This window comes from Zootoca vivipara, chromosome 12 (assembly GCF_965207765.1).
Source record: "Zootoca vivipara chromosome 12, rZooViv2.hap1.1, whole genome shotgun sequence".
Lineage (NCBI taxonomy): Eukaryota > Metazoa > Chordata > Lepidosauria > Squamata > Lacertidae > Zootoca > Zootoca vivipara.
Window position 1 is genome coordinate 33,296,628 of NC_142595.1, and position 24,711 is coordinate 33,321,338.

Below are 24,711 nucleotides of genomic sequence, written 5' to 3' on the forward strand. Positions count from 1 at the left end.
CGCCGCTCCTCCCGTCGAACCCGGCTGGGCTGTCCTGAGGTTGCGGTGCATGTTGGGATACTGGGGGTTCTGCTGCTTTTTCCTCTCTGGGGGGTCTGGGCTGAGGTTGCGGCTGCAGAGATGGTGAGTAGGGGAGGGGGAGCAAGAGAGGAGGGAGGGGGGACCGTCGGCAATAATAACAATAGTGCTGGTAGTAATAACAGTAGCAGGGATAGGGATACTATTTCCCTCCCACTTCCTCCGCCGGCCCCCTTCACCTTTTTCTACACCCCCATACCCCAGGTTTAAGCATCTCCCTTCCAACCCCCAGCGCCTCCCCTGTGGCTCCCCCCCACCCCGCCCCATCTTCTTTATATATTCATTTCTTTTTGCCCTCTTACCCTCCAATCCCCCTGTTCTCTGCCTCCCCCTCACCCCCTAGGATCTTATTTCGTGGCAACCATCCCATTCCCCTTTTTGGGTGGCAACTTTTTCCAGCCCCGCTCAGTTTCCCTTATCAAAACGGGAGGTGGTCCCTCTGCGTCTCGTCCTCTTCTTCCCTTTCCTGTTTCCCTCTCTGCCCCACATTGGGTGTGTACACTCCCTTGTTGTTGTTCACACTAATAATAGCGTCCAGGCATTATTTTTTATCCTTCCCTTCCTCCATGGAGCCCAGGGCCGTGTTTGTGGTTCTGTTCCGGCCCCCGAAATTTAATGCTTACAACAGCCCTGTGTTGTAGGTTGGGCTGGGAAGGGATGATTGGCGCACTGTCGAGCAGGAAGTTTCACAGTCCCCACCTCTTTTTTATGTGAGAATCTGAACTCTAGCCCCACTCTAGAATGCAGCTGTGACACCCAATGACCTGTTTATAGTCCTTCTGTCTTTCTGCAAAGCATGCCTCATTTCTACTGTCACCCACCCACCAACATCTATCCTGTGTTGGTAATTCTGGCATGCCACAAATGCACATTAACACACACAGACTATGGTTGTGTTATGTTGTGGAGCATCACTAGCAAATAGGGAAGAGGATGAGATTCCTATGTTAGGTGACCTCTTATCTAAAATTTCCACTCCCTAGTAAGGTTAAATGAGCTGTTTGACGCTTCTCAAGCAAGGCTGTCCCTGCTGCTTTATATTTACAAAAGAGCCAAGAAGAAGAGGGGGGGGGGAGTGAAAAATGCATTCGATGATATTTCAGGATTACAGGAGTGGCAATGAAAGTTTGAAGGAGCCTGAGTGCTCTTAGCTTGTGGAGCAGGGTAGGGAGGATAAGACTTTTCAATATAAGAGGTTGCTTGAAGCAGGATGCCACCCTACAGCCACTGAGAGTTGGGTGAGAGAGAGTTGTAGTTGTTCTATTATTGTTTTTGTTGTTATTTTACTCCATCCATTCTTGGGCTTCATCCTTTCATTCTTGGGTCTCATCCTGTCCTTATGGTGGGTCAAGACACCAATCTTTTCTTGTTTCCTAATTAAACTTGAGAGAAGGGGAAAGTGTGTGAAGGTGGCTTCTGTGTCTGAAAATGCAGAAGACAATTGCTCCAAGGAGCTGAGGGAAGCACACACAGTCATTCTCACCCCTCCCCACACAATGTTATCCTCAAAACTACCCTGTGAGGTATGGTAGACTAAAGGAAAGTGACTAGCCTAAGATCACCCAGTCAGCAGGGGTGTCATACAGATTTTCCCAGCAAAGGATTCGTTTCTGTAGAATGGGTTGATTAAGCATCAGATAAGAGAGGCTTCCTTTCATGGTGAAAGAGAAGCTAAATGGCCTTACAGGGACCCTCAAATTCTTAATGGAAAGGTATCCAAGACAGTCCTAAGATTTTCAATACAGTAGAGGAGAAAAGTCTTTGGATTACACCTCAAAGAAAATGAGCTGGAAAATGTTGCCCACATACGTTGAGAACAAGGGCTAATGTGGATACTTGAAATTATGTATCTGCATTATATGCAGTGTCAAAACTGCTGCACTACCTATTGTGGGGTATTATTGTTTTAGAATTTGTCAGCCCTAAAGAGGAAAGATGTTGAGTCTTCCCCTGAAAAAAGAGCCAATGAACAGAAAGAAATCAAAATATTGGGCCAATGGGGAGGAAACAGTCTGCATTTTGAGCTCTTTATCACTGTTGTTATTTCAGTGCATGAACATCTGACCTTGCAATAATGAGACTTACAAGCTGGAGTTCTTTCAGTTCCAACATGAATGGAGACTGTTCCATGCTAGTTTAACTTCTTAAAAGATATTTATTTATTTTATTTATGAATTCATAGAATCATTGTTTCCTATTAAACATCTGAAAGTGATTTAGTTAAAATACAATGAAAACATATATTAAACCGTTGCATATGTAAAAAATAATTTTGGATCCCATATCCCATGGGGGGGGGACTTCACTTAGAAGGCTTGTTGTCAGAAGTAAGTCTTCCACAGGTGCTGAAAGGCCATTATAAATACCACATGATGTGCAGCAGTTGCTGTCCATTGAGCACTTTGACTTGCATACCTGCAAAATGCTGGTTAGTACCATGAGAACATGGTATTAACCTTGTTTACCCAAATTCAAAAGAAATAAGTTACACCTGGATGCTGTCATTGTGCCTGGGGCATGTTGCACCTTGTGCCAGAAGAATTTTATGGACTAGTCTACACATGCAGCAGAATGAGTTGGTTGGATACTGAGGTGGTGGAGCAGACTTTACCACATCAGGGCGCAGGTGGGAGACCACACTTTGGACTGCTCTCCATGTAAAAATGCCCTGCAAGCAGAAAACTAGAACACTAGAAAGAGAGCTTCTAGGCTAGTTGCTGATGTGCTAGTTCTCTAACAAAAGTAGAGTTGTTGTTTTTTGTTTTTAAGCTTTGGGGAGGATTTTGAAAATGTTGCTTTCCCCCCACCTACAGTCTGAAGTGGTTCAGTGCCTTCCACCAACTTGTACAGCTTTCAGGGTGTCTTCCCCAACTGGGCTTTGTTTGGTTCAAACAACTGTTAAGGGGAAGATCACCTTCATTGCATGCAAAAAAAATCATGGGTTGGTGTCTCCAGTTGAAAGGATTGGGGAGAGGGTGGTGGGAAAAGCTGAAGCCATAGACAGCCAGTGTCAATCGGAGCTGAGCTATTTGATCAAATAGTCAGACATAGTATAATGCAGGTTTCTATGAGTTGTTCCAACCTGTAAATAGCCACTCACATGGACACTTGTGAAAGGTCATAACTGCCTTTAGGGAAGTGAGTAGGAACACTCCTGAGAACTTAGAGGTTCTCTCTCTTCTTTCTTTTTAAAGTTATGAATGGCTTCCATGGCTCAAGCTCCTGAAAAGGTGTTGTGCATCAGCAAATACTTGCTCACCATCCATTGGCACTTTTCCATTTGACAGGACGTCTTTTTAATGATCCGACGTCACAAGACGACCATCTTCACAGACGCCAAGGAGTCCAGTACGGTGTACGAGCTGAAAAGAATTGTTGAGGGGATACTTAAGAGACCCCCAGAAGAACAAAGGCTATACAAGGTAACGGGGGGGGGGTGTGTGTGCTTTTTCTCACTGCAGAGCATACCCCAATATCCCCTCCCTGTGGATTGCAGCTATTATTATAACAGCTGGTCTGGTCAACTTCTGTATACGGAATGGGTGGAGGGGGAGATATCGTCCTTTGCCTTTATCTCGGGCCAATCCTGGGCAGCGGTGATGCCCCTGGGATTCCCCGTCACTCAGCTGTCATGCAGGCAACCTGCAGGAATCCGTAGTCTCTGCCCCCTCAAAGTAATGCCACTGCCCACAAATGGAGTGGAGCAGAGCAGAGCTCAAGGCTGTGTGGGGCCTGCGCACTGTGAAAAGCATAGGCTTGAAGATTTACCAAACACGTTGGCTTAATTTTTCACTCTGCTCCTCTCGCAGCCTGCTGGCATGCCCCAGAACAAGTCTTGAAATAACAGCTCTACCCTTCGATCCTACTGTTGCTCATTAAACACCCATCCCCATCACTCTCCCCCCCCCCCCCGGATGCATGCTGTTGTGACGATGGTGTGTGCCTTTGCATGCTCCAATTGCTGGTGTTACAGGGCCACGTTGTGGCCTGTCATCACAGAGGCAATCTCAACAAATTCCCTGCTTGCTGTTCTTTACCCACCCCACAGCAGCAAAAGTTGTGTTGTGCTACCAGGTTAGTTTTTTTGGGGGGTTGTGCATTGCTAAGATTTAATTTGCTGTGCAATTGCCACTTCACCCTACAGGATGACCAGCTGTTGGATGACGGCAAAACCCTCGGAGACTGTGGCTTCACCAGCCAGACAGCACGACCTCAGGCCCCAGCAACAGTTGGCTTGGCCTTCAAAGCCAGTGGTGAGTTGGGGTGTCTTGCTTTCTAGATTTGGGAAGGGAAGGGAATAGAATTTATTTGTTTCATGCATCTGTTGTCTGCCCTACAATTTGGGTACTTTTAGGCTGATTAGCCATTAAACCACCTGTTGCCATTCACGTTGGTGGAAATGATCAGGGCACCCATTGCCTTGTGCAGGAATGAGTCGGTGGGCTGAGAGCTGCCGGATCCTCAGCTTTTTCTCATGACCCTTTTTGACAAGGTGAATAGTGCGTAGCTGCTGCTTTGGGGCAGAAAGCTGTCTTGCAGTCCAAAGGAATATGGGGGAAGCCAATAGGTGGTTTCTTTCCCCTTAGTTTGCAGGAGGCAAAGCAGAGAGATGCTACAATAATTTCACCCAATTCAAAGCATCTGTGTGAAACAGTATAGAAGTAAAATCCTCTTTTTAAGAAAAACTTGTGTTGGGGCTGATGTAGGAGTAAGCAGCTGCTATTTTGCATCGCACTCTGCTCACCCGTGCATTGACAAAAGCTTTCAGCTCAGGGGTCGGAAACCTTAGGCCTGGGATACAAATGCAGTCCTCTCTGCCTGGTCTTCAGAACTCTTCCCCAGGACACAACCGTGCACTAGCCATGCTTTGCATCCTCCTTGTGTCTTTTTGACCGTCTGAAACCTGTCCTTGAACTTGTGACAATGCCTCTTACTTGCCTAGATAGAGAGGGGTGTGCGAGTGTATATTGAAAATTAGCCTACTGTACAAATGGAAAATTTGCCTTCATTGCTCCACACTCTTTGACGGCAAGCCTTGTCCACCACTGGCATGTGGGTCGCTCTTGGTTGACTTGTGGAATTGTTTGGTTCCAGCCTTGCTAGTTACCAGCTTGCACAAATTCAAACTGACTGTGTCATCTTCTCCTCTTCCTCCTCTCGTGCAGAAGATGCCTTTGAGCCCCTCCGCATTGATCCCTTCTCCAGCCCCCCGGAGCTCCCAGACGTGATGAAGCCCCAGGACTCTGGCAGCAGCGCCAATGAGCAAGCGGTGCAGTGAGAGGCCAGATGGCGACAGAGCGAGCTGCACAACCCGTGGCACCCCTTCCCCACCACCCACTCCCTCCCTCAACCCTCCAGCGTGGAGAGAGACATGGCACTGTCCCACCCCTCCAATCCAGATCCCCCTTTTACTCCGCCCCTCTCTATACAAGACCACACCTCCTTCCAAGCCCCTCCCCACTCATCAAACAGAGCAATGTTTTCATTTTTGGTTTTGGAAACAATAAAAGTTCAGCTGGTTTTTTTTTCCCCTTGTCTTGTGTTGTGGGCCTGTGCTATGAAACACAAAAAGAACCCTGTTTTCAGGGACTGGGATCATGTCAGGACAACTAGCGAAAGTTTATGCCACACTGAATTTGTGGTGGTCTTTGAGATTCCAGCAAGCAGAGTCTTGCGAGACCTTAAAGACTGCAGGCTCCCACTCTGGAATTTGTTGTTTAAAATGCTCTTCTAAGCCCCGGGGTAAGTATATTGTCACCGAACAAATGTTAATAGCCATCTCCCATCATGCTGGTGGGAACTTGAGTCCAACAACACCTTTTTTATTATTGGATTATCACAATGCACTGCCCTTGAAGATGATTCAGAAACTAAACTAGCCCAAAATACAGCAGCCAGAAACTGACTTGGGTTCTGCTTGGATCTCATATGTTGCCAGTTCATTTCTGGGGCCAATTCAAGGTGCTCACATTCATGTGTGAAGCCCTAATGCAGGCATCCCCAAACTGCGGCCCTCCAGATGTTTTGGCCTACAACTCCCCTGATCCCTAGCTAGCAGGACCAGTGGTCAGGGAAGATGGGAATTGTCTGAAACATCTGGAGGGCCGAAGTTTGGGGATGCCTGCCCTAATGACTCAGGCCCCAGCTACATGAAAGACCACCTCCTTCCCTACAGACCCTCTCGAGTGCTAAGAGAGGCAGAGGGACCATCTTGGTAGTTCCTCTGCCCTCAAGAGGCTTGTGAAGCAGTAGCTCAGGAGAAAGCATTTTCTATGGCAGCCCTTTAGTTGCGGAACTCCAGACACAGGCATTTATGGCACGTTTATTTTTGTTTCTGGTAACTGCAACTCTTCACCCTGGCTTTTGACATTTAAGGTGTATATTTTTAGAACCCACCTTAATTCTGTAGTGGTAATTTGTTTTAAACTGTTTGTAGAAATGTGTTTTGATGTTGTAACCCACCTTGTGGCCCCGAGGTAAATAAAGGGTGGGAAATAAATTTTGACCAAACTGCAGGAGGCAGTGGAAGACAGGAGTGCCTGGCGTGCTCTGGTCCATGGGGTCACGAAGAGTCGGACACGACTAAACAACAAATAAATTGTAACATCTTGGCCACAAGTTCCCCATCCTTCATCTACAGTGAAACCATAAGCTGGGTAAACTGCCATAGTTCCATCATTCTCAAAGGACCTGGGAATGATGTTTTAGCAAGGGAGCTAGGCATAGCTAAGGGCTTACCTGTAATCCATCTGGTATAGCATTTAAAATTACAGTAAGCCTGCAACACACACGGAAGTTGCATTCCAATGATCCCGCCTAAACCCAAAATCACGTATAGCCAAAACACATGTGTACAATGGTAGGTAAGATTGCCAAAGTTCCCCCACCCAGACACCCAGCCTTTTTCGGCTCCCTTTTTACTTTTCCTTGCCAAGTGCACAAAGCTAAAGATAAATGTGTGTAAGTTGCAGGGTGACACTACTTGGAGAAAGCCTTGTTTTAAGATCTTTCAGCGCGGCTAGTTCCCAAAACTTTCAAGGATATTCTTCATGGTCTTCAAGCCGCACATTTTGTTCCCCAGCCACTGGACCTTTATTCAAAAAATTGAAATAAAACGGCAGTTTTGAAAGTGGAAGTGGACCTCTAGATGGCACTAGATTCCCATCAGCCATCCAGCATAATCAATGGTCAGGGATGACAAGAGTTGCCATTCAACATCTGGAGGGCCCCAGATTTTTCTTCCCTAAGGGTATTGGTTTTTAATTTACTGGTCTTTTAAGATTTCACAAGGCTTTGCTGATTTTGATGGAGCAGACTAACGCAGCAAAACCCTTTGCAGCTCGTTAAAGGGTTCCTACCACAGAGCATTATTATCTCTTTGCAAGTCCATGGGGTTCCTTGTTAGTATTTCATACAGCCTCAAATTCTGTCCCATTTAACTTACCTGAATGTGTAGATCACCTCTGCACTGAGCTCCTAGCAGTGCACTAAAAGCTATTATTCTTTTTCTGATCGGGAGGCACCTTGGGGTAGCACCCCCTTTCTTTGTAGAGTATGTATGTGGAGTGCTAAAATAGCTGCAAGGTAAGAAAAGAGGCTGGTGACGCAGGTGGCGCTGTGGGTTAAACCACAGAGCCTAGGGCTTGCCGATCAGAAGGTCGGCGGTTCGAATCCCCACAACGGAATGAGCTCCCGTTGTTCAGTCCCAGCTCCTGCCCACCTAGCAGTTGAAAAGCACGTCAAAGTACAAGTAGATAAATAGTTACCGCTCCAATGGGAAGGTAAATGGCATTTCCTTGCGCTGTTCTGGTTCACCAGAAACGGCTTAGTCATGCTGGCCACATGACCCAGAAGCTGTACGCCGGCTCGCTCGGCCAGTAAAGCGAGATGAGTGCCGCAACCCCAGAGTCGGCCGCAACTGGACCTAACGGTCAGGGGTACCTTTACCTTTACCTTAAGAAAGGAGGCTATTAAAAGTACCCATCTAAAGCATGGCCGGAAAGCAATCTCATCTGTGTTAGGCTCTCTCATTTCAGACCCAGCAGATTTGCAAGAATGGATTCCTATTCAAGTATATGCCATTCAATGTGCTTAAAAGAACAGCTCTTGCTTTATTTTTTTAAAAAAAATTCATAGAATCGTAGAGTTGGAAGGGACACAGAGGGTCATTTAGTCCAGCCCCCTGCAATGCAGGAATCTTTTTGCCCAATGTGGGGCTGGACCCCACAACCTTGAGATCAAGAGTCTCATGCTCTACTAACTGAGTTACAGGTGAAACTTGGAAAATGAAAAATGCATTTATTTCAGTAATGCAGCTTACTATTTTTTTTTTACAAATGCTGTCTTTTGGAAATTCCACAGTAATAAAACAAATAGTTACAATAATACAAAAATAAACATCGCTATTACATTTCATTAATTACATTCCATTTAAAATTGACCCGCCTAATGACAAATAATTACAATTACAACAAATAAAGGCTTGACATATCTTGCTTCGCATGTCATGCATCTATCTCATATATTGGTTTCACCTTTTAAGTTGCGTTACTGAAAAAAATGCACTTTTCAACGATATTCTAATTTTCCCAAGTTACACCTGTATATTTGCACATACACTCTTTCCACATCTGGCACTGAACATCTGGAGAGAAGGATTCAGGATACTATTCGGACGGGGGTCTTTTGTGGAGCAATTTCATGACAGAAATCTACTCCTAAACAAACATGTTAATGTGGCTGGGTAGATTGGTGGTAGCCTTAACCAACTGTCCTGTTGTCACTGAAGGTGTATATCGGGGATGGGGAACTAGGCCACGGGTTGTTGGACTACAAATTCCATCATCCCTGACCATGATCAAGCTGGGTGGGAGCTGATGGGGCATATCTTCCCTATCCCTAGATTATGTGTTGGGAGGCAGAGAAGAGAAGGTTTCTACAGCCCTCGCTTTCACTTCCAGGGCTCGCTTTCACTTCCAGGGGGTAGAAGCCTAAGTCATACATAGGAGGAACAAACCACCAGGTGGTGTTAGAACAGTTTTAAAAGCAAAAGATGGTTGGGGAGTCATTTTGAGGCGTGCTGATCTAGAAGCTGGATTCAAACCGCCAAGCCTTGTCAAGAACGTCAAGTTGTTATCTCTTGCCTCAGCCAACCATCCTATGACACCTCACGGACTTGTTGAAGAGATTAAAAAATAACAACTATGTATGCTGACTGCATTAAAATAGAGGGATCAAGCAGAGGGGATAGGAGTGATTCAAAGCAGGGGACGTTGGTGAGAAATACAAACTTTGTTTTTAGATGATGTGTGTTGTTGCACACTAGCTTAAAAGAGACATTACCTGCTTCGTGAATGAAGGGAGAGTTGCCCCTTTCAAGGTGGCATTAACCAGATCCAAGTTTTGTAACTGGTTTTTTTAATTAAAAATTGTCCAATTAAACAGGGCCATGTTGTCACTGAATTGGCAGTGTTTGTTTTTTATCAGTTGTGGCTGCAATCCTGTGCGTGCTCACCTGGGAGGAAGTCCCACAGAAATCAATGAGGCTTCCTTCGGAGTAGATTTATATAGAATTGCACTGCAAACCTTGAAGCCCCAATTCACCCTTCCTCCGAGGAGCTTAGTGCGGTGTGCATGGCTCCTCCCCCTGCCGTTTTAATCCTCGTAACAATCCTTCGAGGTAGGTGAGGCTGAGAGACGATCCCTGGCCTCTTTCTGTGAGCTTTAGGATTGACTGGGGATTTGAACTCTGGTCTCCCCAGTCTTAAGTCAATCAATAGTTCCTCCAGGGGGCCAATGAACTACAGCTCCCATCAGCAATTACCACTGGCACTTGCTGGCTGGACTGATGGGAGTCTGTCAAAATCTGAAAATATTTTTTTTTAAAAAAAATAATAGTAAAAAAGCAATTTTTCTTTTAAAAAAAAGAAGAAGAGAGGGGGGCTTTAATGATTGCAAGTGCAGAAGTGAAGGGTAACATTGACTCCACATGAACTGACACAAAATTAGCAAGTGCATTTTTATATTTCAAATGCCAAGTTTCTGGTTTGTAGCATCTCCGCCCGAGTTAACAAGTTCCCTTGCAGCGCTGCCGTCGGTTGGGAGACCATGTGGTTGACTTCATGCAACGAGGCATGTGGGTAGAAGACGTTGGTTTGGTTTCGAATCAACCATGTCACGGAACAGCTAAGATGGGAGAACAACGTCCCGGTTGGGTGGCAGCAGTTTACTGTAACAGTCGGTGTCTGTGCGAAGGGGAGACTCACCACAAATGGTTAGCATGGTCTGGGCCCCTGTGCTAATGTCTTTTAAAGGCACAGCTGCGTGACCAAGCTGTGTGACAAGAAGCTGCAGTCCTCGTGCGACTCTGAAATCCTTCAAGTATACATTACTGAGTTATGTATCCAGGCTTACTTGGGAGAAGGGTTGCCATAAGTCCAGGATTTTCCGGAAATATCCAGAATACTGCAGTTGGCAACAGTGTCCTGGTGGAAATCGGTAACAAATGTCTTGGAAAAAACAGGCATATGGCAGTCCATGTCGTCAGTGCTGTTTTTGCCGATTTCCCATAAAAATAGCTCAAGAAAAGCTCAACACCTTTTTTTGTCCGTAGTTTCACTGTTTGAAATATGGCAACCCCTCTTGGGAGTAAACCTCATTTAACACAGTGGGCTTGTTTGAGTAAACCAGTTACAGGATTGGAGTGTACAACTGCAATAGGCTTTCAAGCCAAATTTATCCTGTGTATTCACAGTAGCGTTGTAGAAGCATGGGATTTCGTTCTGGGAATCTCTGCTTTTGGGGTTCCCCCCCACCCCCAATAAAAGCAAATATCGGGTCCTTAAGGTTACAAAAGTAAATGGTGAAAAGTCATGGGTGATGCTTGCTGCAATATTTTACCGATAAATATTTCCAGTTGTTATGGAGCTAGATGTTGGTACTGGGTGTTGCTCCTTGCCCTTCCTCAGGCCTAGCAGATAAAATTATGTCTAAACAAATGCATGCAAATGTAGTTAATGAATTCAAGTTGCATAATTCACCTATTCTTGAGCAGAAGTAAACCCACGTGGCCACAGCAGAGTGGGATTTAGCAAAATTCAGGCAATAAGCTACACTAAAATGATAATCCTATACACAGTGTCACTGCTCCAACACCCTACTGACAGGGCAGGATGACTCAAGAAACAAACAAAAAAAGTCTATGCTGCACAGGGCTGCACATATCCAGTTCACAAAAATAATATGCTTTTCAGACTCTTTTCGAATTCCTATGCATCAAACGTTTGGTGGAAAATATTTTTCATCTACATTGTATCTTCCCCACCCTTAATGACATTTTGATCTGGGGGACGTTAGCACATCCTCAGTACTAAATTGCTCTTAGGGTCCAGTGTCACCACCCACAACCATTTTCTGGAGGAGTCTGAATTTTTAGGACTTCTAGCTTGCGGAACCCAACGCCTTCTTTGACATATAAAGTGACACCACCTCCAGTACATCTTTTATCTTCTGTGCCCACGGGTCCTCTCCATTCTACCAGGTTTCTATGGTACCTACTATAATGATGCCACCCTGTAAGACTCCAGTTCATCCATCTTGGCTCAGAGGCTTCTAGTATTACCATGAAAAAACCACTTGTATACAGTATCCTTCTTCATAGAATCACAGAATTGTAGAGCTGGAAGGTAAATTAGTCCAAGCCCCTGCTACGCAGGAATATCAACTAAAGCATCTATGACAGATGGCCATCCGACCTCTGCTTTAAAAAACCCAAGGAAGGAGACTAGACTGCTGTTGGTTGCCTAGAATTGCATTAGCCTTTTTTGCTGCTGCATCACACTGTTGACTCATGTTCAGTTTATGGTCTACTCAGATCCCTAGATCGTTTTCACATGTACTGCTGGAGAGCCAGGTGTCCCCCATCTTTTTGCAGCTGGTTATTTCTGCCTATGTGCAGAACCTTACATTTGTCTCTATTGGAATTCATTTTGTTAGTTTGGGCCCAGTTCTCCAATCTAGTCATGAATCCCTATTCTGTTTTCTGCTACCGCTCCCAGGTTGGTGTCATCTGCAAATTTGATGAGCATCCCCTCAATTCCTTCATCCAAGTCATTTATAAAGACATTGAACAACAACAGGACCAGGCAGAACCTTGTGGCACCCCGCGTGTCACTTTTCCTAGGACGACAAGGAACCATTAGTGAGTACTCTTTGGGCTCAATTAACCAGCTACAAATCAGCTTAACAGTAACCTTGTCCAGCCCACATTTTACCAGCTTCTCTGCAATAAGATAATGGAGGACTTTGTAAAAAGCCAGATTTAAATCAATATACACTACGTACACAGCATTGCCCTGATCCACCCAGCTTGTAACTCTATCAAAAAAAAGATGAGATGTCTGGCATGACTTGTTTTTGAGAAATCCATGCTGGGTCTTAGTATTCACAGCATCCTTTTCTAAGTGCTTACCAACTGACTGTTTTATCTGTATTAGCACCTTTCCTGGTATCAGTGTCAAGCTAAGCAGTTGGTAGTTACCTGGGTCTTCTCCCCGGACTCCCACACCCCTTTTTGAAGATGGGGACAACTTCAGTTCGCCTCCAGTCCACATGGACCTCACCCCATCTCCAATAATTATCATAGATTATAGACAGAGGCTTTGAGTGCCTTTGGAACTTGCAGTTCGCCCCATGGTGTTTTGCTCTTTCCGAATTGCTATCCTGTGTCCCTTGCCCTTGCCATGGCTTCTTCTACACCTCCCCCATTAAAATGTGCATCACTTTTATCACATTCATCCCAAGGGGAAATGTGTTCCAAACTGGACCCACAGTTCCTGTCAGCTTCCCCACCCCACCTCCACCCCACCCCCAAAAATCATAGATCTGCAATTGTATTTCTGTGCTTATCACCCAAGTTTGATCAGGATGCTTTAAATTTTCTGAGCCTCCAAACACAGCATTGTACCGATTAGCAAACTGCTGTCACCACAATTTATTATCCCCCTTGAGAGGTTATGGGCTCTCTTTCCTTGCAGGTTTTCGAAACAGAGGCTGGATGGCCATCTGTCATGGCTGCTTTAGTTGAGATTCCTGCATTTCAGGTGATTGGATTAGATGACTCTGGAGGCCCCTTCCCACTCTACAATTCTATGATTCTCAGAATCCACTGCAAATTCTCAGGGTGCAATCTGTAGTGCGGTTCAATCTCTCGCTCGCTTTTCACACGCTCGAGATCCAGCTGCGGGTGCTGGGGAGGGAGGGGGAAGAGATGCAAGCACGAAATGGAGATGCACAGCAGGCAGAACGCCAGGAAAGTTTCAGAACAGGTCACTGAGTCTAAAACGCTAACAGGTGACAACTGCCCATCCCCCCACAAGCACATAACTGAACGTCTTCCTGCAAGTAGCCGAAGCCACAGGCCGACCACATCCTGCCTCACAAAAATGGCGCCAAAGGCCTCGCCCTCCCCTCCCCCTCCGCCCTTGGTGTGTTTCTGCCCATATAAGGCAATCAATGCAGCGCTACAGCTTGCCCCACAGCCTACCATGGGAAGTCAAAGCTCAGCAGCCTAGCAACAGCTCAAGTCTGCCCCACTTGGTGGCCAGAAGGTGTGGGGAGGAAGAATCTAGTCGGTAGGTCGGAGCGAGGAGGAAAGGGAGGTGCAGGTCTGGGAACTGGGACTCCTGGTTTTCTCTGCAGGAAATTTTGTGAAGCTAGGAGTTGAGGTTCTCTGAGAAAGGAGAGCTTCAGGAGAAGAGAGTAAGAATGAAGGAAGGGTTCAGACTTCTGCTTTCTTTAAAACTAGTATACATGCCCAGCTCTGCAAGGGAAGGGTTAGAGAAGGAGCAAGTAGGGGGGGTGAATGACCCAGGATGACTATAGAATTCAGTAGGCTTGCACACGCAGAACCGTCATGCTCATCTCAAAACCAACGGCCCCCCCACACACACACCCCTTGCCAGCGGCCCCTTATCGCTCGGAGAAGATCAGTTCTGTCGGATAAGGGTGGGTCCTTCCTGTCTCATGAGGTTAAAAAGAAAAGAAAAAGCTACTGAGATGGTGGCAGCAAATCTGCCTTCAAATGATGAAACAGCCACCTCCTTCTCCAGGGCAAAAGCAAGCCGAAGAAATGCGCAAACAAAAGCTGGTAATTGGGTGGTGTTCAAAGAAAAACCCCTCCACCTAACTTTGACTGCTCCATCTTGAAGAAGTAGCAAATTTTCCTCCATTCCCTGCTTTTCTGACCCATTCTGGCTCAAATACTATATGTGTTGGAACCTGCCCAGAGTGGCTGGGGGAACCCAGCAGGATGGGCAGGGTATAAATATGATGATGATGATGATGATGATGCTTTAGAAGACACACACACACATGTCCTTTTTTCAAAAGCTGCACCTTACTCCAGCATTTTTTATTATTATTTTTGCTTTAACCACCGCCCCCCTGGAGTTTTTTGTGCCTTGTGCCTTGAACTGGGTAGCCATATTTATTCTGTCCTTGAAAAGGGGCTCATGGCCATTGATCATCTGAGTCCTTTATTTATTTATTTAGTTAGGTTTTTTGGGGGGGTTTTGTTTTTTTTAAAAAAAAAAAACACCTTCCCATCTTTGTGGCACTAGCCTTAGGAGGCAACTTCTCATTAGACTCATTTCACAGATGAGAACTGAAGCAAAGAGAGAGTGACTTGCCCAAGGGCACAGTGCGAATCCTAGGAGGGTTGGGGGGATCTTAGATCAGGGGTCAGCAACCTTTTTCAGCCGTGGGCCAGTCTACTGTCCCTCAGACCATGTGGTGAGCCGGACTATTTTTTTTGGGGGGGGGGAATGAACGAATTCCTATGCCCCACAAATAACCCAGAGATGCTTTTACATTCTACTCATGTAAAAGCACACTGATTCCCAGACCATCCGTGGACCAGATTTAGAAGGTGATTGAGCCGCATCCAGCCCACGGGCCTTAGGTTGCCTACCCATCCTCGTTCAGGTCTCTTGCCTATGGGGCCACTCCAGCCTTGGGCTCTTAAATCCTCCAGATATACACCTTTATATACAATATCCCAGCTGCACTTCTTTTTCCCCCAAAAAAAACCCTGAAATTGCTTCTCTGAGGAGAGGGGGGGAGGAATGTTTCTAAGAAAACGATGAAACTGCAGCTGGCTCTGGTGACAGTCCCAGCGACAAGTATGCAGGGAGTTGAAGTCCCTTCACCCACACCCACCCCAACATTCACTCACTTTCTCAGGTTTTGATTTGAGCCCTTGCTGAGACCACTCTGCCCTACCCGCCCCACACTGGCCTGCCCCCCCCCCCAAGTTTTGAGAGAATGGGGAAGTGAAGGGAACGGTATAACTGGAGAGGAAGCAGGTGGGGTTTCTGATGGGGATGGGGAGGCTTACAAAGGCAGGCCTTTTTTAGCTCAGCCAATAAAGCAGAAATTTGAAATCCTGGGGGGCTATGCACCCATGACATCTCCCACCCGGGTTGAGAGGCTCAAGTGGTAACTGCAGCGTTAGCCCTAGAGACAAACTCCTAAGAAGAGCCCGCTGGGAAGCTTTTGGATTCATTAGAAAAGTGCCTCCAGCAACATTGTGCAGCTTTTAATGTTAAATTATTTTCATACATATATCCCAATAAAAATGACTTTAGAAGAGGTATTCTTAACCCCCCCCCCTCCCAATCTTCAGCGCAACAGGAAATGGGGCCCCAGGAAAAGTATTGTGGGCATCAAATAACAGTACAGTGGTACTTCGGTTTAAGTACACAATTGGTTCAGGAAGTCTGTACTTAACCTGAAGCGTACTTAACCTGAAGTGAACTTTCTCGTTGAAAGTAATGGAGAGTGGATTAATCCGTTCCAGACAGGTCCGCGGAGTACTTAAACTGAAAGTACTCAAACTGAAACGTACTTAAACCAAGATATGACTGTACTTGCTGTTCGGAAAAAGCTGGTTTTCTTCATACGCAAATTAATGCAGACTCAATTAATCCGTATCAGCTTGATGACTCATTGGCAAAGTTACCGTATCCATTTCAATTTACTTACAAGAAATTCTTAATAAAATAAGAAATGTTTCTTTCGTCAGATGCAGTCCTACTCTTAAGTCCTGCCTGTTATGCAACACAGTCAGCCTCTTTATGGGGCCTGCTCTTTCTCAGCAGCCTGAAGTTAAGCAAGTGGTGCTTTCCCCATCATTGTATCTGAAGGCTGTGGGAAAAGCCTCAGTTGCTAAATGCCAGGATGCTTTAAGGACACACTAGGACAAAAAAAATTGAGGGGGGGGGCACGAGAGAGACACTCTGAGAATGCCCTCCCCTAAATTCTCTATCATTTATGCTGTGGTAAAAAAGGGGAGGCAAGTGAATTGTGGGGTGGGAGATTTGTCAGGGTTGAAGACCAAATTCTAAAACAATTTCATGTTCTAAAACAGGCATGTACCTGAGGTAAAATTGCCTTCAAACAACCAAACTGGGCAGCCAAACCTTAAAACTAGAAGAGCTTCACCTCCCTGCCCCACAAATCCCCCAACACTTTTTGGGAGCCAATAGGCTGCAAAATGACTAGCACAGATGGCAAGGGAAGGTTAATAACATGGCAGAGTGGGGAGACTTGCCATTTTTGTGACCTTTTGTGGCAGGCTGCTGCTAGACATTCACCTGCTCTTTAGAAAACAGGGTCAACAAGGCTGCTGAGGCAGCGACAGCCGCAGGGAACAGCAGCAGTCAGTGCTGGGTCAATAAGGATGAGAGTGGAGGAGATGGCAACCCTGATGGGATCCACCTAAGGGGACAAGATGAGAGATCAGAAACTAGAGGCCTCTTCCCTAGTTAAATCCAGCCCTTTGAGGGGTCTGATATGCCGCCAGCAGCACTAGTTGCCTACAGAGAGGTGTGACGGGAAAGGCAAATGTGGGCAACGGGACTAGCTGGGGATGGACCCTGACTCACCAGCCTCCCTCCCTCTATGTGCCCCCTAACAAAGGGGACTATCTTAATGGGGCTGCTTCTAGGTTTTTTGGGGGGTCCCTGGGGAAAGGACCCTCTGGAGGACCCCCTCATCCACCACTGGGACCTGGTGGGTTTATCTGGCAATGGAGACAGCAGCATGTCTCCAGCAGTGCCGGGCAGCTGAGTCAAGCCTCCATTTTAGTTTCTCACAATGCCCCCAATGTGGCATCACTACAGAGCACTGTAGGATATTTAAATGGTGGCTACACTCAGCTCCCCACCGCACCCCAGAAGCATTGTCTGGAGTGCCAGGCCAACATGTTTTTGTTTTCTTAAACAGGGAACAAAGGCATGTGTCCGCAATGGACGCTACCGAGATGTTGTGAACTCAACAGCTCCCTAAGGACACCAGGTGTTGAAACTCACCCAACTGTTTAATACCGTTTAGCCTGATGGTGCCTGCTTTGAATGGCAGCAGCTCTCTCCTGAGTCCCAGGGCAGAGGTCATTTCCAACATCCACTACCTCAGAGATGGGGAGCCTTTGGTCCTCCAGGTGTTACTGGGCTTAAGCTCCCATCAGCCCCAACCAGTATGGCCAACAGTCAAGCATGATGGGAGTTGGACCACTGCAATGCCAAGAGGACCACAGGTCCATCCTTGTTACGAGGTCCTTTCAACTGGAGACGGCAGAGTTTGGATCTGGGACCTTCAGAATGCTCTACCACTGAGTTATAGTCTCTCTTCCCAAAGTAGAGGCTCAGAAGCAAAGATGAACCAGATGATATCAAACTGCAGACTGCTTTTAACGTAAAGTGGTTGAGGAAACAGGAGGGTTACAAGGCTTACAACTGCTTAGCTCGTTTTTGTCCTCCTTGCTAGGTCCACCAACTTCGCTCATGTTAAAATACCACACACACACACACACACACACACACACACCCCGCAAATAAGCCTCTCTTCCTAAGCCCCCTCTCCCCAATTCTTAAGCAGCTGTGTGACAGGATTGTGACCTTGGGCTGTTGCCATGTGGGTACAGCAAAGGCCTTACTGAGCAAAGGAGACTGTGAATTTGAGGGGAAGGGGGAGGAGCCTGAGCAAGGCAGACTACGCATGAGACAAGAGACAGACCGATGTGCGAGCCTGCCTTTGCTTTTCCTCTCTCAGGCTCTGGGCAGGATGTGGTTGCCCCGTCTCTCTTCTGACAAATGTTTCTGGGTCTCTGCAGTTCCCTCTCCCAGGCTAAGCTGAAACTCCCTGCAAAGAGGGGAGAACACAAGCATATAGGGCAGGGTGACCTAATATGTGTCAAGAACAGAAGTGCCTGCTGACAGAGCCATCTAGCCAGGAAGAAGTTTCTAGAAAGCTTCCAGGCCGGGCATAAAGGCAACAGGTCTTCCTCACTGTTGACACATCCTGCTGGCACACACACAGCAGCAGTCATTAACTGGCATGGACTTATATCTCCGTCCATGGAGATTCTGTTTACCCATCACCACCGCTCTATGAATTGGGGCTGTTCTGAATCTCCTGCCAATCAGATTGAGAGTGCCTCCAAATTATTGTGTTGAAGGGGGACAAAGAAACAAACTTTATTTCCCAGGTGGACAGTACAAATTTCATTAGCCTCTGTCCTATCTAATCTAGAGAAACACAACACTCTAGCCTTCTTCATACCGCAAGTCTAAATAATGGAATTTGCTCCCAGAGAAGGCAAGAGACTGACAAAAACTTGGGTGGGTTCCAAAGAGAATTAAACAGATTCGTGCATAATAAGGCTACCAATGGCTACTAGCTACAATGGCTATGTTCTCCCTCCACTGTCATAGGCAGCATGCTTCTGAAGACCAGCTGCTGGGGAGAAGCTGTTACACTCAGGTCCTTCTTGCAGATTGCCTGTAGGCATCTGGTTGGCTATTGTGAGAGGATGCTAGACCCCCTCCTTAACACCTGCATACTCCCCACTGCCCCAAGGTCTGACGAAGCCCTTGGCAAGTTCCACTTGTTCCCTCTGATAGCAAATTCTGTCACCCCGGTAGGACTAGCGGTTCTTCAAGTCAAGTTGGGACCCACTGCTAACCGCCAGCAGACCCTAATGCTTCTCCTTCTTCCTACTGCCAAGCAGCAGAACCTCTGCTCAGCTTACACTTTCCCTCTGAGTGGCAAGACAGACATGTGCCAGAGGCACAAGACAGGAAAGTGGGCAGCCGAACAGTGGGGAGTGAAGAAAACACTCTACCTCGACATGTACTCTCCAAGTGGTGATACAGAAATGGCCCAGAGGTAGGAGGCAGGGCAGCAGAACAGTAGGGAGTGAATAATGAGTGCTTCTCAAGAGAGGGGGACAGAGAACACCTCACCCAAGCCAGTTCCTCCAGAAAAAAAAATGCCTGAAGTTGACATTAGACCTCAAGACAGCAGAGGGGTGAAGCAGACCCACCCAAAAAGCACAGCAGGTTCTGGAGAACACATGCTAGATACACTTTTAAAAACATTGGACATGGGAACCAATTTAACATGCATGTCTGTTTATCATGTAGCGCAGGGCTGGGGAACCCTCGACCCTCCAGCTGCTGCTGAACTACATCTCCCATCAGCCCCAGCCAGGGTGGCCAATAGTCAAGGCCAATGGGAACATGCATTGTTCCTCTTCTCCATTTTCTCCTCACGACAACCCTGTGAGGGCTGTTAGACTGAGACAGAGCAATTGGCCCATGGTAACTCAGCCAGCTAGCTTCAAGGCTGAGTGGGTGTTAAAAATGAGGAAGCCCCCATGCAAATCTTAACACTTGAATCCCCACTTCATGTGGGATTTGTCCCTAGATACTTTTCAGACAGACGAATACATTTTCTAATCATGTTGTTATTTTTTAATTTTTATAATTATGTCATCTCTCTTTGAACACATAACTGGAAAAGCAGGCTGTTATTATTATTAATTTTTTTAAAATGATGACTCGATACAAGTCACTGTCAGCCAGCCATCACACCCAAGAGTTTGCCAAATAGCCATAGCTTGGTGGTAGAGCTGAAGGTTTAACCCCTGGCAACTCCAAATAAGCCAGGAAAGACTCTTGTCTGAAATCTTAGGCAAGAGTGTTGCTGCCAGTAGGTGTAGATCACGGGTAGCTATGCTACGGCTCACCAGCTATTGCTGGCATGATTTTCCATCGCTACTTTGGAAAGTAACTGATGAGGGACACAACAATAAAAAAAGATTGACAGCAAAAATCATACCCTTGTTTTCACGGTTGATTTTCCTAATGCTTCTTTGTACTATTTCTTGAGAACAGCACACAGTGTTTACTTCCTACCTCAGAACAGGAAAATGCATAGAGGAGAGTGACAAAAAGGACTGGCAAAAGAGCAATTCATAAAACTGATTGCCTAATTCAAGTAATTATTTAATAGGGGTCAGGGGGTTGCTACAGTAGTACATGAACTCGTGAATTGGACTGAAACAAGTGACTGAGGAGAAAGCAGGGGAATGCCACCAACAGCACTTGGTAAAGAGAGAAGACAAATGAGTCTTAAAACCAAAGTAAGGCGACATTCTACTTAACCAGTACTTCACTCATTTTTAGAACTCACTACTGCAAAATGGTGTGTGGGGTTGGTCAACCATTTCTGTGGCTTCCACAAAGAAAGAAATAACCCAGTGATGATTAATCAAGGTGGCCGAGGCACCTAGCCAAGGAGTTTCCAAACTTTGCAATTTAGTCAGAAGAATAAAATCTCAGGTCCTGGAAAACCTCCCATTTAAGGCCTCTGCAACAGAGATTCCCAAACGTTGTCATGATTCGTTTCCACAATATGCAGCTGGGAGCAGTTTGATTCTGCTTTTAGCATTTAAAACCTTAAACAACTTGGGATCAGGCTACCTAAAGGGTTACCTCACCCCATATATCCCTGCCCAACAACTATGCTCCTCAAATGGTGTATTTAGTTTGTCCTAGAAACTGGGCTTTTGGTGTGGCCAACTCCAGCATCAATTCCCAACTTCATGATGTTTGGGTGCCTACTGAAGATATCTTTGTTTAACATCTTTGTTTAAGGCTTTCCATAAGAACCTGTAGGAATGGTTTCATTGCTTTCAGAGCCTGCAAGAACGGTTTTGTTTTTAGAATTTGTATTTTTTTGTGTTTTGTTTTTGTCTTGTTGCACACAATGGCCTCAGGCTGTAAAGTTGTTTTTATACATATGTAAAAGTAAGAATAAGAATTCAGAGGTAGAACCCTTTGCTTTGTATGAAGAAGGTTCTGTGTTCAATCTATGGATTTAACCATTTTAGAAGGATCAGGTGGCAAGCAATGGAAAAGACCCCTGCCCGAGACCCTGGATAGCTGTTGCCAGTCAGAGTAGACAAAACTGGGCTAGGCGGACTTTCTATGTTCTTTCTATGTTCTCATGTTGGTGGGGAAATGTTTAATTCCTCTTGCTGCAGAGCTATGGTCTGCTGCTGCTGCTGTCCGGATACCATAATTTTCATTTCCCCGGGGGTGGATTTTGCTTCTGGGCACCAAGAAATGGAAGTGACAGAAGCCTTTTCTCTCAGCTAGCCATAGCTCAGAAAATGGAATCACCCATGGTGCGTAGACCCTCCAGCCCTGCTAGATCAGCCCATTTAATTCAGCACCCTGCTTCCCAGGTATCAGCTAGATGTCTCTTGGAAGGTGCCCACAGGAAGGTACTGAAGGCAATAGTCCTCACCTGTTGTTGCCTCCTGGTGGCTGGAATTTAGTGGCCAACTGCTTGAGGTAAGGGGAAGGAAGTTCCACACAGGCACCAGCATGCCACCAAATGCCCACCGAGCTTCTCCAACCAGCCATAAAGCCTGACCTCACCATCCTTAATCCCTGCACTTTTCTCAGTTGGTCACAGCAGTAGACAGTTGGGGCCACGTGTTCTTATTACACTGCAAATGCCTCGGGAAGGGCAAAACCTTACTCTTGCTTTGGGGAAAAGAAGTAGAAAAACAGAGGTCCCAAATGCCTCAATACCTGACCATACTTTCTACTGCTTTCTGATGCAAGAAATGAATGGGTGCTTCTAGTTGTTAAAGGGTGAACATTTCAGCTTCTGCAAGCATCATTTCTTGGCTTGCCTAAAATGAAATAAATAAATAACCCCTTCTCCTCATCAGATAAGATGTCCTGGTAAGCTCTGAAAGCAACAGTGAGGGAAGACTGACTAATGTTATGTTGCCTAGGGGATGCGGGGTGTTTGTGTGAGTCTAGTTGCTGATTTCACTGAAGAAGCCAAGACAGGCCTAGAGAATCTCCATTCTCAATTGAGTGGTGGAACTGCAGTCTCTCCACTTCCTAATCCATTCAGCACACATGCATCATGGGAAACACAAAGTTGTACAATGCACAACAACAACAACACACACACCTTTAGCAGAGCAATCCCTGACAAAACTTCCGGCCGGATTCCAATACCGTTCTTGCTCATAAAGCAAGTTAAAGCAGGGAATTAGCCGGAATACAGACTCCCAAATTGTAGTTTCATGAGAAACTTACCGAGCTGGGCTTGGTGCCCACGTTTACCACAGAGAAGAGCACTTCCTCCTTAGAAAACGGAACTAGGGAGAACCTGGAATCATGTAATGAGATCTCATTGAATATGGGAGCAAAGCAGGGGTGGGAGAGGGAGGGGGTGTGCTTTTCCAGAAAGGGTGGTGGTCGAGGAGGAGGAGAGATGAGATATTGGAGTTCCAAGATCAGACCTCCCATAGCTTGACATTTATTTTGAAAAGGGGCCCCCAAGTTGGATTGGGGTGAGTATTTATGAGAGTCAGTGTGGAACAGTGCCAAGTGTTTAACAAGGCTTGGGATGGCTGGGCTCAAGTCCCCACTCAGCCACAAAGCTCTCTGGGTAGGCACTATCTCATCCTAGTCTACCTCACAGGGCTATTGCAAGAACAAAATGGGGATGGGGGTGTACAGTGGTCCAAGCTCTCTGGAGGGAGGGGTGGCATAATTTTTTTATAACAGATATAATAGTTTTGTAACTACTGTTAGTTTAGTGTACTATTACTGACTCCAATGTTGTTTTGTGATTGTTCTCTATCTTTTGAACCTTCAGGGGTGGAAAGGCAAGATATGTATTGCTTAGGCAAGTCAACCAAGTATATTACTCATTGAGTACAATAGATAATCGGCTCTCTGCCACCTACACTATCTTTTTGCACATACCTGTCCCCTAGCTAGTATTCTGCACAGGTCTCAAGATGGGAGAGCCTTAGGCTTCTAGGGGGAAGAAGGCATCCCTGAAGGCACGCTCTTCCATTGTCTCCCAAGACAGATGGATGCCAGCAAAAACATGGGATCAAGTCTGCCAGATAAGCTGATTTAGTCCTGCCCCCTACACCCAACACTGGCTAGCCAGGTGCCTCAAGGCCTATTGGGGGGATGGCTTTAAATGATTATTAGACAATTTAATGAAGGATAAGACTGTCAATGGCTACTATCAGTTGGTAGCAACTGCAGGTGGGCAGAGTGCTACTGCACTCAGATTCTGCTTGCAGTCTTGCCATGGGCATCTGGTTGGAGTAGATGGGCCATTGACCTACTCCAGAAAGCTCTCCTTGTTTTATTCAGGGAAATCTCTGATAACCATGCCAATTATGCCACCTTCAAACCAACAGAACGTTTTAGTGGATATATTTCTGCACATTATGCCTGCAGAAAAAAATGTGAGGTATGGTCCACAGATTTTACACAACCCAAGTTGAAGGGGGGGGGGAGAGTGTTCCAGCAATTATGACACCTTCCAGCTGTCACATATCTAGTCTTCTATCTCAGCCAACTTATTTTTCCAGTGCCCCCACACTTTCCAAAACCTTTACAAATGCACTACTCCCACCTCCAAAACTGTGTGATTTCGAATTGTAACAGGTTGGGTTAGGGTTGTATTCAGAATTAGGTGCAGACATGTATTAAAGAGTAGGCTCCCACATTATAGCACGTCACAAGCAGATGGCAGGAAGAATTAAAAAGAAGCATCTGCTAGAGAGGTCTGCCTAGTAAAAGGAAGCCATCATCTCAGGATTTGAGGGGGGAGCAGCATTCACCATTCCTATTCCCTTGCATCCAGTTTTCCCCGAGCCACTGCTTTTCTGTCTCTCCCTGCTCCCCAGAGAGTCCTGGAATTCTCCAGAAGCCTTATCATGGTTACTCAATGAGAAGTGTGGAAGAGTTGCTCAAAAGAGAGCTTGCCCATCTCAGACATTTGCACGTTGTAAGCTGTCTCATGTAAATAAAATTGAATTGAAGTTCCTTATATCAGGTTAGCCTCTTTGTCCACCTGTTATCAGGGCGGGTGTCAAGAGAAGAGCAGAATTAACTCACACGGTGGCAGTGAAGTTAACTCTCTTTAGTCAAAGAAACCAAACAGCTCAGGAGGCCAAGCTTAGTGAATATAATAATGCTTCCATGTAGATCAGGCATCCCCAAACTGCGGCCCTCCAGATGTTTTGGCCTACAACTCCCATGATCCCTAGCTAACAGGACCATTGGTCTGGGCAGATGGGAATTGTAGTCCAAAACATCTGGAGGGCCGAAGTTTGGGGGTGCCTGATGTAGATCTTGCCCCAGTGAGGCATTTGTGACGACTGAAGTTCCCTAAATCTCCTCCTCCTGGATCCTTCCTAAGCAATCCAAATCTCAGGCACCTTGTCTATCTTTGCTC

At 46.1% G+C, this 24,711-nt stretch overlaps 1 protein-coding gene across 1 annotated transcript; it reads left to right on the forward strand.

The window, feature by feature from the left end:
* Positions 1–29: 29 nt before the first annotated feature.
* On the forward strand, positions 30–5,598 carry ELOB (elongin B). Its single transcript, XM_035135700.3, has 4 exons — positions 30–123; positions 3,366–3,500; positions 4,223–4,331; positions 5,244–5,598. The coding sequence occupies exons 1-4, from the start codon at positions 121–123 to the stop codon at positions 5,354–5,356; spliced, it is 360 nt and encodes a 119-aa protein (XP_034991591.1). The 5' UTR covers positions 30–120; the 3' UTR covers positions 5,357–5,598.
* Positions 5,599–24,711: the final 19,113 nt, after the last annotated feature.

What these genes read in the sequence shown, in the direction of transcription:
- ELOB (XM_035135700.3), top strand. An exon ending in AAGAACAAAGGCTATACAAG is followed by an intron (nt 3,501 to 4,222) that starts GTAACGGGGGGG and finishes TTCACCCTACAG; the next exon opens with GATGACCAGCTGTTGGATGA. An exon ending in CTTGGCCTTCAAAGCCAGTG is followed by an intron (nt 4,332 to 5,243) that starts GTGAGTTGGGGT and finishes CCTCTCGTGCAG; the next exon opens with AAGATGCCTTTGAGCCCCTC.